This window comes from Naumovozyma castellii, chromosome 5, assembly GCF_000237345.1.
Source record: "Naumovozyma castellii chromosome 5, complete genome".
NCBI classification, from domain to species: Eukaryota; Fungi; Ascomycota; class Saccharomycetes; order Saccharomycetales; family Saccharomycetaceae; genus Naumovozyma; species Naumovozyma castellii.
This window is the reverse complement of record NC_016495.1, coordinates 281,968-295,413: the sequence shown is the minus strand read 5'-3', so window position 1 is coordinate 295,413 and position 13,446 is coordinate 281,968. Positions and strand designations below refer to the sequence as shown.

General features: G+C 36.0%; 8 protein-coding genes and 1 non-coding gene across 9 annotated transcripts; 3 read left to right on the top strand and 6 right to left on the bottom strand.

The window, feature by feature from the left end:
• Window positions 1-68: 68 nt before the first annotated feature.
• On the bottom strand, window positions 69-1,319 carry KIN3 (serine/threonine protein kinase KIN3; the record flags this gene model as incomplete). The annotated part of the gene is made up of 1 exon (XM_003676538.1): window positions 69-1,319. The coding sequence occupies one exon, from the start codon at window positions 1,317-1,319 to the stop codon at window positions 69-71; it is 1,251 nt and encodes a 416-aa protein (XP_003676586.1).
• A 435-nt stretch (window positions 1,320-1,754) lies between these two features.
• NCAS0Etrna13E lies at window positions 1,755-1,826 on the bottom strand. The gene has a single exon. It is a non-coding gene; the product is annotated as a tRNA-Glu (tRNA).
• Window positions 1,827-2,021: 195 nt separating this feature from the next.
• Window positions 2,022-3,656, bottom strand: NCAS0E01550 (uncharacterized protein; the record flags this gene model as incomplete). Its single annotated transcript, XM_003676537.1, has 1 exon — window positions 2,022-3,656. The coding sequence occupies one exon, from the start codon at window positions 3,654-3,656 to the stop codon at window positions 2,022-2,024; it is 1,635 nt and encodes a 544-aa protein (XP_003676585.1).
• Window positions 3,657-3,865: 209 nt separating this feature from the next.
• SPC3 (signal peptidase complex subunit SPC3) lies at window positions 3,866-4,495 on the top strand (the record flags this gene model as incomplete). Its single annotated transcript, XM_003676536.1, has 1 exon — window positions 3,866-4,495. One exon carries the CDS (start codon window positions 3,866-3,868, stop codon window positions 4,493-4,495), a length of 630 nt encoding a protein of 209 aa, XP_003676584.1.
• A 246-nt stretch (window positions 4,496-4,741) lies between these two features.
• LAM5 (Lam5p) lies at window positions 4,742-7,003 on the top strand (the record flags this gene model as incomplete). The annotated part of the gene is made up of 1 exon (XM_003676535.1): window positions 4,742-7,003. One exon carries the CDS (start codon window positions 4,742-4,744, stop codon window positions 7,001-7,003), a length of 2,262 nt encoding a protein of 753 aa, XP_003676583.1.
• Window positions 7,004-7,225: 222 nt separating this feature from the next.
• On the bottom strand, window positions 7,226-7,846 carry RFU1 (Rfu1p; the record flags this gene model as incomplete). The annotated part of the gene is made up of 1 exon (XM_003676534.1): window positions 7,226-7,846. One exon carries the CDS (start codon window positions 7,844-7,846, stop codon window positions 7,226-7,228), a length of 621 nt encoding a protein of 206 aa, XP_003676582.1.
• Window positions 7,847-8,966: 1,120 nt separating this feature from the next.
• On the top strand, window positions 8,967-9,731 carry SEC53 (phosphomannomutase SEC53; the record flags this gene model as incomplete). Its single annotated transcript, XM_003676533.1, has 1 exon — window positions 8,967-9,731. One exon carries the CDS (start codon window positions 8,967-8,969, stop codon window positions 9,729-9,731), a length of 765 nt encoding a protein of 254 aa, XP_003676581.1.
• A 172-nt stretch (window positions 9,732-9,903) lies between these two features.
• Window positions 9,904-10,536, bottom strand: FMP32 (Fmp32p; the record flags this gene model as incomplete). The annotated part of the gene is made up of 1 exon (XM_003676532.1): window positions 9,904-10,536. One exon carries the CDS (start codon window positions 10,534-10,536, stop codon window positions 9,904-9,906), a length of 633 nt encoding a protein of 210 aa, XP_003676580.1.
• A 284-nt stretch (window positions 10,537-10,820) lies between these two features.
• Window positions 10,821-13,193, bottom strand: NCAS0E01490 (alpha,alpha-trehalase; the record flags this gene model as incomplete). Its single annotated transcript, XM_003676531.1, has 1 exon — window positions 10,821-13,193. One exon carries the CDS (start codon window positions 13,191-13,193, stop codon window positions 10,821-10,823), a length of 2,373 nt encoding a protein of 790 aa, XP_003676579.1.
• Between the last annotated feature and the right edge of the window lie 253 nt (window positions 13,194-13,446).

The window sequence follows — 13,446 nt, the reverse complement described above, 5'->3', positions numbered from 1 at the left end:
GTTACACATAATAATAGTATTGAGGATTGCTATGTAATAGTTACACAGATGCAAATCATAAGAGTGACTCATCTATACCTGGTCTGCCAATGGTAGGCAGGTTTCGTCAACGGTCTGCTGTATTGCCCATTATACATGGAATCCGGTACTTTCCCTACTTTTTTCCCATTAACCACTTCCCTGGCTCTTTCCTCCACAGCATGAACAAATTGCTCTCTTAGCTGAGTCAGCTCTCTTTCATATTCAGATGCTTGCTTCTCTAAGATTTTCTCTATATTGACTAATTCCTTCTCGTAATCTAACAAGTTTCTTTCGAATCGTTCCAATTGCAACGATTTTCTTGCCGTGCGAATTTGAATATCTTGTAACAGCTCAAAAGTGGACGGTCTGGTCTTTAAATTTGCATCAATCATAGAGTGGATGATTGCATTTAATCCATTGGAATAATATTCCGGAATATTATCTATTTTACCACTCTTAATCCTGTTTTGTAAATCGAGAAACGTTTTTGCCTGGAATGGTGGATGTAACGAGCACATTTCATAAACGACACACCCAAGAGACCATATATCACTTAATGGCGAATATGGTTGATCCATGAGAACTTCTGGTGACATATAGTACGGTGTCCCAACATAAGTGGTAGCAAACTGGATACTTGTTTCTAAAGACTTAGCTAAACCAAAGTCACCCAACTTTACGACCACTTGACTGTAATCCATTTTAATGTTCTGTCGATTTGGCTCATTAACATTGTTGTCGTTATATTCCTTCTCCGCATCATCATCATTGTTTGTTGCGTTATTATCGTTACTTAGAAATATATTTCCCGGTTTCAAATCTCTATGTATAACAATATTTTTACCCTTTGTAGGTGGTTTCATTCTATCATAAATAGTTACTAGCGGGCTTAATTCTACTCCATAATGACACTTATAAAGAGCCATCAACAATTGTGCCAGTATCCCCCAAATTATCTTTTCAGGGATATACTTGTTCCTACTCTTATAGAATTTGATCATTTGTGATAGATCCCCTCGGGAACAATACTCCATATAAAGATATAATATTTTTTCATCATCATTGAAATCCCAACTGTAAAAATCCACAATATTTTCAAACTTTAGCTGGGCAAGAATCTTACACTCCGATATTAACTGTTGTCTTTCCTTGCTGTTCATATGTCCGTATTTAATCTCTTTCCTAACCATAAGTTTCTTTGTTGGTATGTGGATCACTTTCCTGACAGAACCAAAGGAGCCCCTCCCTATCTCCTCGAGGACTTGATATTCTTGGTTGTATGCCTGACGGTGGTACATTTATTAATGGCTGGCTAATCTGCCTTGTAGAGCTACGTGAGGTGAATTTTGTTCTTCTGACATCCATCTCAACTTGGATCATTTTGTTTCAATATTTTCAAATTAAATATCCGTCGTGCCCAAAAGGGAAAACATATAAACAACAAAGAAATTTTACATATAGGAAGAACATGTGCCAGAATCCCCTGGGTAAAAGAAGAATAGTAGGCAGCCATGTTTTATTTGTCACTAGAGGGTGAACAACAATGCCTTATTGATTTAGCCGTGTAAATTTGAACCAGTTCGGCAGCACAGAAAGTTTGACGAAAATCCTCCTCTTCATGAAACGGAGAACCAAACATTTGTTGAAACTAATAAAATGAAATGGCAACAAAGGATATGGTCCATATTGGCTCCTTTAGCTTAACAGTAATAGATTCATTTGGCAAAAAAGAACTCCGATACGGGGAGTCGAACCCCGGTCTCCACGGTGAAAGCGTGATGTGATAGCCGTTACACTATATCGGAAAGATATAAAATTTGGTTCTCAACATTCCAACCGGCCTAGCTGTTTTAGTCATGCAATTCTTTCTTGAGACATAATAATTTTGATTAGCACTAGTGTTGACCTGGAATTTGTATTGGAACCTATTTAGTTCTTGAACAACAGAGGAAAAAAATATATATTTTTGATTATATAAACTATTTATTATGCAGCGCTTTTCATGAAATACTTAATTGTTCTGTTTCTTGACGTGCTAAAGTAATTGGCTCTATCAGTTCATTTTGGGGATTATTTGATTTGGGAGATATATCATCGACTTTATCAAAAGTACTCTCATAATCAAATTCTTCTGGAATAAATAAGTGGTTAATTTCTTGAACTGATAGTCCACTAGTATCAGGGAAAAAGATGGCAATACAGACTGAGAGAACAAAGGTCAGTCCACCCAGTAAAATAAATGTCCCCCATTTCAAATACTCCAACATAAGAGGAGCAAGTAAAGTTAATGTGAAATTGGACGTCCAACTAATAAACATTGAAAAAGCAAGACCTTTGGGTTTTGCCTTAGTGGGGAATATCTCATTTGTATATAACAATGGAAAACATGATAGCGTTAAGGAAAAAACTCCAACAAATAGAAAGCATAAAGCAAGAATCCATCCACCACTTGAATCATCAACAAACCAAATAATAGATTCATTGCCATTTACAGGAGCGACTTTACGTCCATTTAAAGCCATTATCGTACCTATGGCAACCATAATTATACTTACAGGGAACGATCCTGCAAGAGTCATCTTCTTCCTATTAACTGAATCAATGAAACAAATCGGTATTAGACTAAGTATCATATTAATAAAGTAAGGAATTGAAGATGCAAAATAATTTGTGTTCCCATTGAGGCCCAACATTTCACAAATATAGGTAATATAAAACATCAGGATATTAATTCCACTAAACTGGACCAATAATTGTAAGGTAACGCCAATGGCAGTTTGTTTCCAGTAACTTTTTCCAAAAAGTTCCTTATATTTTAAGTCATTGGAACCATCTCCATATAAATTTGCCAAATCAAGCTTATCCATTATTTCCATTTTTGCTCTTTGTTGATCGTCTTCTTCAGCGGCATCTTCATTGGATGTAACTATGTCTTTGCTTGAATGATTACTTGTGCTACCAAATCTTGAATTAAATTTTATTGCCAAATTATTTTGTATCTTTTGTGCCTTCGTGTATTCACCATGTAAAGTTAGCCATTGAGGAGTCTCTGGTAACCACACACTGCCCCAAAAGAACAACAATGAGGGGATAATTTCTAACCCCCAAACCATTCTAAACGACCAATGATTTTTCCAAACATGATTGAACCAAATTGAAAGGTAATGAACCAGCAGGATGGCAATAGTATAACTTAATTGTGTCATAGCGATCATTCTACCTCTCCATTGCGAAGGATAAATTTCACCAATGTAAGCTGGGATCAATACTGAAAACCAGCCCATGGTAACCCCTTTAATAATTCTTGCAATTATAATCATTGAGATATGTTGTACTAACGTAGCCACCACGCCTCCTATGAACCACAACAACGTAGCGATCTGAAACCCTGTAATGCGACCAACCTTTACCACTGTGGCACTGTAACTAATACAACCAACTAATCCACCAAGTGTTGAAGAAGACATTAATATTCCTTGGAGAAATGGTGATGGGTGGTTAAAATACTTGATGAAATGGTCACTGTTTAAGAACACTGCTAGAGACGTAATTTCCATCCCCATTATAAATGAGGGAAACAGTAAGATGACTCCAATTACAACTAGATGATATGTTAACCTGTTTGATTGAACCATTTTTCTTGCTGCTGTTATATAATGTACCCTTCGTAGTCTTACAGCACGTAATGTCTAACTTCTTCTTAAGTAAAATATTTGTGACACTTAAAAAATTAACCCGGTCGGAGAAACAACGACTATAAGAAATTCAACTGATATGTCAATGAATACGTTGGTTCAAAAGCCACCATGTTGGGAAGATAACCGACACAATTGCTCGTTCAAGGATGTTTTCACTCACACAAAGATTCCAAGTGGTGAGCAACCAGGCCATAACGTTCAGTTTAGTCATCATAGCATTCGTAGTTGCATCCTCGTGGATCCAATTATTATACCCAAGCAATGTATTCCAGAACACTACTTCAGCCATAGCTAATGTTACTCCCTCTATGACTCTTAGAACTAGTAGGTATTATGGGTCTCAGAACGGTAAGCCTAAGGAAAATGTGAGAGTCTCTTTTGATCTGGAATCTGACTTCAGTCCTCTATTTAACTGGAATACGAAACAAATATTCGTTTATTTGACCGCTAATTATAATTCTAGTGGCTCCATCAATGAAGTGACATTTTGGGACGATATCATCACCAGTAAGGATAAAGCTTTAGTACAATTGAAGAATGCCAAAAGTAAATACACAGTTTGGGATTTGGAAAGTGGTTTATCCGGGAAGGAATTAGATTTTAAATTACATTGGAACATTCAACCATGGGTGGGTCCCCTAGTATACGGTGAGACTGACATATCCGGTGATCATAAGCTTACAGTGGAGGCAAGAAAGAAGAATACGGAAAGTGGTGATGCCGAAAAGGTCTCTAAGAGGAAGAAAAAGAGAACCAAGAAACAGAAAGTGAACTAGATAGATCCTTATTAATATTAGTATGTTATATAATTAGAGCTGGGATAAGTCATGGCTTGTTGCAGCTATTATCTAAAAATCTGGATCTTATCGTAAACGTCATAAGTTCTCTAAACGACCCCGCGATCATTTTTGGAAATTGATTTGAAGGGTGGGTATTTGATATGCTTATGAAATTTTTCAATACTTTCTATAATCCAAAGTAAACCAAGACTGAAGGATCAAATTGAAAACAGTTGGTGCCAGATGTCATTCTCAGAATTCGATAATTGGGAACCAGTACCTGTTGGAAGCGATAATGAGGAAAATTTGACAGGCAGGGATAGAGATGACCACACTATTGATGAAATAGGGGAAGAAAATGTTCAATCAGATCAAGAGGAGAATGACACTAAGGAAGACACAAGTTCAGTGAACATGAAAAAGCTAAGGTATGACTTGCAAGTGGACGATTCAAAGGAAGAAAAGGATGGGGCTGTCGACACTACATCAGAATCCGATGAGAGCACATCTAAGATCGGATTATCTAAGCCATTCATATTCCCCCAAAAAGCACCTATAAGTAAGAATGTCGGTATTGAAGATGATAGGAGCTTGTTGAAGGAAGGACTATCTATCAGTACTTCCAATATTGAACCTATTACTGACGCAGAGACAAATACACCTGATGATGAAAAAAATCCAGCTCTTAAGTCAGTAACATCACCATCATTTATAAGTGATATGTTTGCCTCCTTTCGGTCACCAAGATCTTCTTCTTCTTCTTCCTCTACCAAAAATCTGGATTTGGAAAATGATCCAACTACATCAAATTTATCGGCCAGATCGAAGGTGCCCACGTCGCCTAATATTATCTCTCATAGAAGGGAACCATCACTTCATCAAAAGAGAAAGCAAAATAGAAACAAAAGGGTAAGTAGTGTAAGTTCACAATTATCAGCAACATCCGCTAATTCACCTTTACAAAAAGTGGAAAAACCAAGGGAGGTCATTTCGCATTTACATAAAGAAACTCAACAATTTGACGCACGAATATATAAAGAGGAGAAGTTCCTGGACACAGAATATCATTATGCCACAGAAGAAAGGGATCATGAATTCCACAACCTTTTTGAAGAGGTCCCCTTAGAGGATAAATTACTAGATGATTTTAGTTGTGCTCTAAGCAAGGAATTTATCTACCAAGGTAGATTATACATTTCTGAATCATTTCTGTCATTTAATTCTAAAATGTTAGGCTGGGTATCAAGAGAGTTTATTCCATTTAGTGATATTGTTTATATGGAGAAGACAAATACAGCAAAATTATTTCCAAATGCTATTTCTATAGAGACGAAGAAGGGTGTGACTCAGTTTAATGGATTTGTTTCCAGAGATGCAACTTTTAATATGATAAAGGAGGTATGGTCCAGGAGTTTATTATCGGAAGAAGATGGAGGTCATAAATGCCGTGAATTATTAGTGATCGAACCGAAGATAGATGAATCTGAAAGTGGAGAGGACAAAACAGATACGAATGAAGCTGAGATTATAAAAGAGTCCAATCTTGAAGATGAAAAAGAGGAGGATGAGGAAGATGAAAACAGTGACGAATTTATTGATGAAAAATTAGGGGTTTTAAAGAGGAAAAATGTTTTCAAATTCAAATCAAGTTTGGATTATAAATATGACGGGCCCAAATATTTTCACGAAACCAAATTCTCATACTCACCAGAAGATAATAATGAATATGTTCTCACCGAAGTTGAACTGGGTGCTCCACCTGGAGTTATATTTGAAATAATGTTTAGTGAAACTAATCATTCATTTTTATTTGAATACTTACAAACACAAAAGTCCTCACAGTTCTCAGAAATACCTGCATTTGATTCTAATAATTCAAGAAAATATTCTTATGAAAAGGCTTTGGATTTCTCAATGGGACCCAAGTCCACTACATGCTTCATTGAAGAAACTATATTACAAAAGAATTATAAAAAGGAAATTGTTGTAGTCAATACGACAAAGACGCCGAATGTGCCTAGTGGGGGTAGTTTTGAAACCAAGACGAGATTTATGTTTAGATGGGCATCAGAAACAAGATGTATCTTGAAGATATCATTTTGGTTAAATTGGACAGGAACGAGTTGGATTAAGGGAGTAATTGAATCCAGTTGTAAAAATGCTCAAATCAGTGCTATAAAGGATCTGGTACGAATTATGGAAGACTTTGTGGATAAGACGGTAGAGGAGTCAGAAGAAAATGTTGTTACTTCAGAAGAGACAGAGGAGGTGCCTGCCATTGCCCTTGAGCCACAAATCACATCTACCACTACGGAACCATCATTGGAGTCTTCAAAGATCGGTGTGCAGCAAGGTTTAGATGCATTAAAGAACAATAAACTGATCTTGATGTTATTGATGCTTATACTGTTCTACCTGTTTAAGCTTAATAGAAGAATAGGAGCTCTCGAAAATTTGTTAATGAATCAGAATGATTATATCAAGGCTCACATACCCGATCGTTAATAAACTTCAGATAAATATGGACATTATAAATAGTTTACATGAAGTTGAGATGAAGAGATCATAAATAAAATTGTAATATTTTATTAAAATATTAAGGTAATGTTACGTAACTGTTATAGAAAAAATGATATTATTATTATAGGGAACTGAAGTGGTGAAAAAAATGCTTTGAAAATTCATGAATTAAGTTAATAGCAATGGAAGGATATAAATATAGTATTATTAAAAGGTAGGGAATGTCAAAGTTGGCAACTCAGGATACAATAAGATTGGATTCTGTTCTTGAGGTCCCGAGGATTCGTTAGATGAGTTGATAGAATGAGAAATCTTTTTCTTATTTAAAGAAGGAGATGATATTTCGTTTAGAAATGAAATTGATTGATTGAATCTATTTTCATTGAAATTTTGCGGCAGCGTTTTAAAGGATTCGTTTTCCTCCATGTTATTAATTTGATTAAGATGATGGGTTGGTTTAGCAATATTTCTAGCCAATGATAGCTGATGTTTTTTATAGTCATTATCTATTTGTTTTTGTAAATCTTCTATTATCTTAAATACAGCAGGAACTTCTAATTTAATCAATTGAAGATATTCCTGTTTGTATAATAAATATTCTTGATCAAGGGATTTGGTAAGAAAATCCGGATGTCTTGATAATTTATTTGTGCAAAGATCCACATATCTGAAATAGAAAAGATATGCCATTTGACGATCACCTATTTGAAAAGCGGATTGTGCTTTGTCAAGGATGTTGACACATGTCTTGAGATATATCCTCAAGGGAATTGCTGGATTGAAGGCATAATCCTTGGCTTCGCTGGCCAATTGAGTACTAGATTTCATACTAAGTTTGGTACAAAAAAAATGAGTTCCCTATTGAATTCACCAGCAGATCTATTGGAACAAAATTACTTTTATATTAATTCGTTATGTATTAACGTTAAGTACTTCGATCTCATCGACAACTGCGAACTTCGGCGGTTCCGAAATTTCAATTTCGCGATTGTTCGATTACGCTACATCTTGAAAATTTTTCAAATGCTACGTAGACTAGATAGCATTGAGCAATTTGACAACATTAGCCGGCCAGAAATTACGTTGCATAGAGGTACTCTATAAGGAAGCTTTGGTGTGTTTCGTATATTACAAAATCTCCGTTTCCACTTCTACTTTATACTATGTATTGAGATTTTGAGGGTATTCATCGTTGTATCCGTCGTTGGGCGCTTATTTCGTGGTAAAAACAGTAGATTTGGCAATCTCTAAGACTGTTTATTATATAAATCCGTACCTTTGAAGGTGAAAGGTCTGGGTTTCTACTTTTTAGAGGGAAAAAACATATAATACTAAAAATCGCCATATAAAAAAGTTTCCATTTTAATCAACCTGGCGCCACAAAATAGTAGATGACATAAATTCTCAAAGAAATTTAACTTAAAACAACGTAAAACCAAGATAGAAAATAACACAATAAATTATCATCAAGTGATGGGAGATAACTACAAAAGCCAAAATGGCTTAGTAACTCGATTAAATAGCATCTAACTAACTTTTTTTCTGTACCGCTCCATTATTTTCCTTACAGTGTCTATTTTTCACCTTACTACAGCTAAATATGCTCTAATAACCTTAGCGACTCCCTTAACTTACTCTGGGCTAGTGAACGGTTCTGTGCCAACCCGGAAACTGCCAACTGACAAAGCTTACGTGTCTTTCTCATTCACAAAAGTTTACGCGTTTTCGCGATGTTTGTGAAAATTTTCCTAAAAAAGAAACACGTAGAGGTAACGTGGAGTTTTGTCGTCCGACGAATATGGAAACATGATATATAAAAAAGTCTGTCAATTGAATAACACTATTATCTGGAGTTGTTCTATTTACCATTGTTATTTCTTGCTTTCATTTAGAATTTAGCTCTTTGACACAAAACTCTCTCGTATTCCACCCATATAAAATAATAATAATGTCATCTGCTGATTTCGCTCACAAGGAAAGACCAGACACTTTAGTCTTATTTGATGTCGATGGTACTTTGACTCCTGCTAGATTATGCATCTCCGATGAAGTTAAGGACACTTTAGCCAAATTAAGAAAGAAGGTTTGTATCGGTTTCGTTGGTGGTTCTGATTTGAGCAAACAATTAGAACAATTAGGTCCAAATGTCTTGAATGAATTTGACTATTCATTCTCTGAAAATGGTTTGACCGCCTACAGATTGGGTAAGCAATTAGCTTCTCAATCTTTCATTAACTGGATCGGTGAAGAAAAGTACAACAAGTTGGCTGTTTTCATTCTAAGGTATTTAGCTGACATGGAACTTCCAAAGAGAAGAGGTACTTTCTTAGAATTCAGAAATGGTATGATTAACGTTTCTCCAATCGGTAGAAATGCTTCCACTAAAGAACGTAATGAATTTGAAGCTTTTGACAAGGTTCACAAGGTTAGAGCTAAATTTGTTGAAGCTTTGAAGAAGGAATTCCCAGATTACGGTTTGACTTACTCCATTGGTGGTCAAATTTCCTTCGATGTTTTCCCAACCGGTTGGGATAAGACCTACTGTCTACAACATGTCGCTGACGATGGTTTCAAGGAAATTCATTTCTTTGGTGATAAGACTTTCGAAGGTGGTAACGATTATGAAATTTACGTTGATGACAGAACTGTTGGTCATTCCGTTCAATCCCCAGATGATACAGTCAGAATCTTGACTGAATTATTTGATTTATAGATAGATAAGAAATCAAAGGGAAAATATATTTCTTCAGGCTTGCTTGAAGATGTGGTAATGTATAATTAGATTAATTTTTTAAGAAAATGATATTACGTTTGTTAGATATATTCATTTATGCTTTATATTAAGAATCTTGAGGAATGGAGTAATACGTAAGAGTTGTGTTTTTTTAGGACACTAATCTCATGTAAGCTAATAGCGAGGCAAACGTACCCGTGCAAACACCAAATAGCCATTGCATGACTTGAGTCTTTACTGAATCAATTTGCATTTTCATGTTTGCAACTTCTTGATCTATCCTCGAATCTATTTCCTTAATCTGTAAATCATGATGACTACTTTCTTCTCTTATTCGCCCCTTCTCTAAAGATAAATCTAATTTAAATCCAGCGTTGGCTCGGGTAATCTCTTCTTTAAGTTTACTTCTCAATTTTTCAAGGTCATTCCTTACTCGTTCATATTCGTTTTCAATATTATGAAATTCGTTTCTGTCAGCACTTAACAATTGATCTTTCAATTTTGCAAAATCCACCTGTTGTTGGTATGTTAACTGAGTCAACCTCTCCCTTTTTGCCAAATCTTTCGAAACATGAACAACACCGCCCTTAATCGCTTCAGACATTATATTGACCAGAGTTGTTGCCTGCTTAGGAGTAAATTGGCCCTTTTCTATAAGTAAATTTTTATAATTGTTGGTATTATCAATATGAACAGTTTCAAAATCTCGCATCAATAACCTCGAATTATGGATTGATCTTTTAGCCACATTTAGGCTTGAAGCACCAAGGAACCGTTTCATCATTCTTGCTTTCTAAAAGGGTGCTTGTTTTTTCCCCTATTCCAGTATTCAAATTAGTTGGCAATGCTGCTATGTAAACAAGCGTTATATTTTTTTCCAATGAGAGCGCCAAAATTGAAAGGTCCCATTATAATACAGAAATTCAAAAAACTAATAGTAGAAAAAAAATTTATACTTATATATTTATATATCTTATACTACCATATACCTGAATGAGAAAGTAGAAGTATACATAACTTAATTAGAGAAATGTTGAAAAAGGAATAGTAAGAAAGAGGTATATGAATTTAAAGGCCATAAAGTTTCTTCTCATCGCTCTTCAAACTTTGGAAGAATGGCATTGGAGGAATACATGCCCCAAGTGCTCTTCTGGCATGACTATTCATATACTTCGAACCCAATAAATAACTGGCATTAACCCAACCAAACCCTTCGGTGGCAACACCTTTAAAATCAGCACCTTGATTCCCATACTCTGCTTCAACACGATGTGGATCTGTGCCTCTTGTAACATCATATTTCTCTACAACAATCCCGTTATAATCAACAAAAGCCTTGGTCATCATGTAAAGCCACCTATAGGAGAGTCGTGTTGCCACATCTGAATATCCATAGTCAGATAGTCCCTTCCATGCTAATATCTGATGTGGAGCCCATCCAAATGGATAATCCCATTGTCTAATTGGCCTATTAATGGAGATGGGACCTCTTGATCTTTCTGTGCAAGCCACTAGACCTCCTAGCATTTCTAATTTTGGTAAAGCCTTTTCTATCATAATCTTGGCTTGTTCCTTGGTTGCGAGACCTGCCCATAGAGCCCAGAAAGTAGTTGCCGACTCATAAGAAGTTCTTTGTTTAGCTTTAACGTTATAGTCAAAATAGAATCCAGATTCGTTATCCCACATTTTTTCATTAATGGTTTGTTTTCTCTTTTCAGCGAGTTTCCTCCAATGAGCCGCATCTGTCACTGAACCATCATTTGGATCTGTATATTTATTATCAAAGAATTGTTCAATGACGTCTGCAATATCACATTCGTATTTGTAAAGAAGGGCATTTAAATCTATAGTGGCCAAATATGCACAAACACCTTCAAATCTATAAGTGGTATCATGACCTGATTCTCTCACACCTCTATCATGAAGGAAGAATTCATCTAATTGTGGTTCATGTATGACACCATCATTATACTTTTGCCTAAACTCCTCTAAAGAAATATTGTATTTTCTAGTGTATGGTAATAAAATGGTATCGAAATGTTCAGGTTCAGTCTCTGGTGGGATCCCCAGACCATCTGGATGATAACATGATAGCCCAGTTTCCGGATCAAGACGAGGTGAATGACACCATACTGTCTTATATTCTTTTATTGCGGCAGCAAATGATCTCTTCAGTAGATCTACCGCATTTGGATTGTGTACCCCACCAATTTTTTTAAAGACTGCCAGTGTCATATCTGTTAAAAATGGAGGTTGTGACCTACACAAATAATATGATCTATTTGCGTTCAATATTTTACCATAATGTTCAATTTCAAATATGAAATGTTCTACCATACCTTTGGCTACATCAACTTTGTTACTTTCAATTAATCCTAATGCAATCATGTAAGAATCCCATCCGTATAATTCATTAAATCTACCACCAGGGACAGCATAGGGGAATCCGATTAAAGATTTCTCACCCGTAGATGGATTAACATGTTCTTCCATGGCAAGAGCCAATAACCCTGGTGTTCCATTTAACGATTTAACATATTCTGGAGTGATATCTTTAGGTAAATATTCCACTTCTAATTTTAAAGATGGGTTCATTTGAGATGCTTGAATGAAAAACTCGTATTGTTCAGGACAGTTATATGGGACGTAAATTCTAGGATTTTTAGCACCAGGAGCATCGATCTTAGTATCCATGGCAATTTCACCAATACTGTATAGATCTAGTCTTCTCGTTAATGTATTCCAAAATTGGTTAGATATCAATCTTGATAATCTATTCACTGGATTTTCGTTAATTCTTGCCTCATCCAAAAATATTTGATGTCTACCAAAACTCTTCGCGATGGTTAATTCCTGCAAAAGGTTGGATAACATATATGTTCCCCTGACATTTACCGATTTGTACCCATATGAGTTTGCAGTCCCCACTTTAATAACCTTAGGACCTGTATCTTCGATGGTAATTTGATAATTCCTATCAGTATCCTCATTGGTAAGCAAATCATCCAAAGTCTTATCCACATCTTCAATGAAAAATCTTCTGTTCCCCTGAGCGGCCAAATACGAATCGTCCTCCGATCCACGACGTTTCAAGTTATACCCTTCTTTCAAAGAACCCTTCTTAAAATCGGAAATCTTACCAAAGACACTCATTGTCCTTGTTCTATTCAATTTATGGTGGGCGGCGGATGACGACGACGACGAGGGAGCGTTAGCTGGTGTTGTTGGGCTTGTGTTCGCCTTCTGCGGCTTCTGCTTCCTTGGGTCTGTATTGGGACCATAATAGATATCAGCGTTTGAGAAGGGATCATTAAACTCGCTCATGGATGACATTCTCCTATGACGTGTTCTAGTAGTAGTTGTAGTTGTGGTAGTTGCTGTTGCAGTAGCTGCATTCTGAGAAGTAGTGTTCTGTTTAGCGGCGGTCGACGACGACGACATAATTCATCAGTTCTTGTGGTTTTCGATGGAAAGGGGGTCCAAAACAGGATGAGATGAATTGTGTAACTAATACCTTTATTAATCTTGTACAAATTTCTTCTATATATAACGAGGGATGGGGTGTTTTTCTTTTTTTTAGGGGTCCGTTTTTTCTTTGTCCGGACAGCACCGGGGTTAAATCGGACAGTGTAAATCTCCGTCGATGACGATTGCAAATTTTTCAGATTTTTTTGTCTCAAAAGGATAAGAGTGA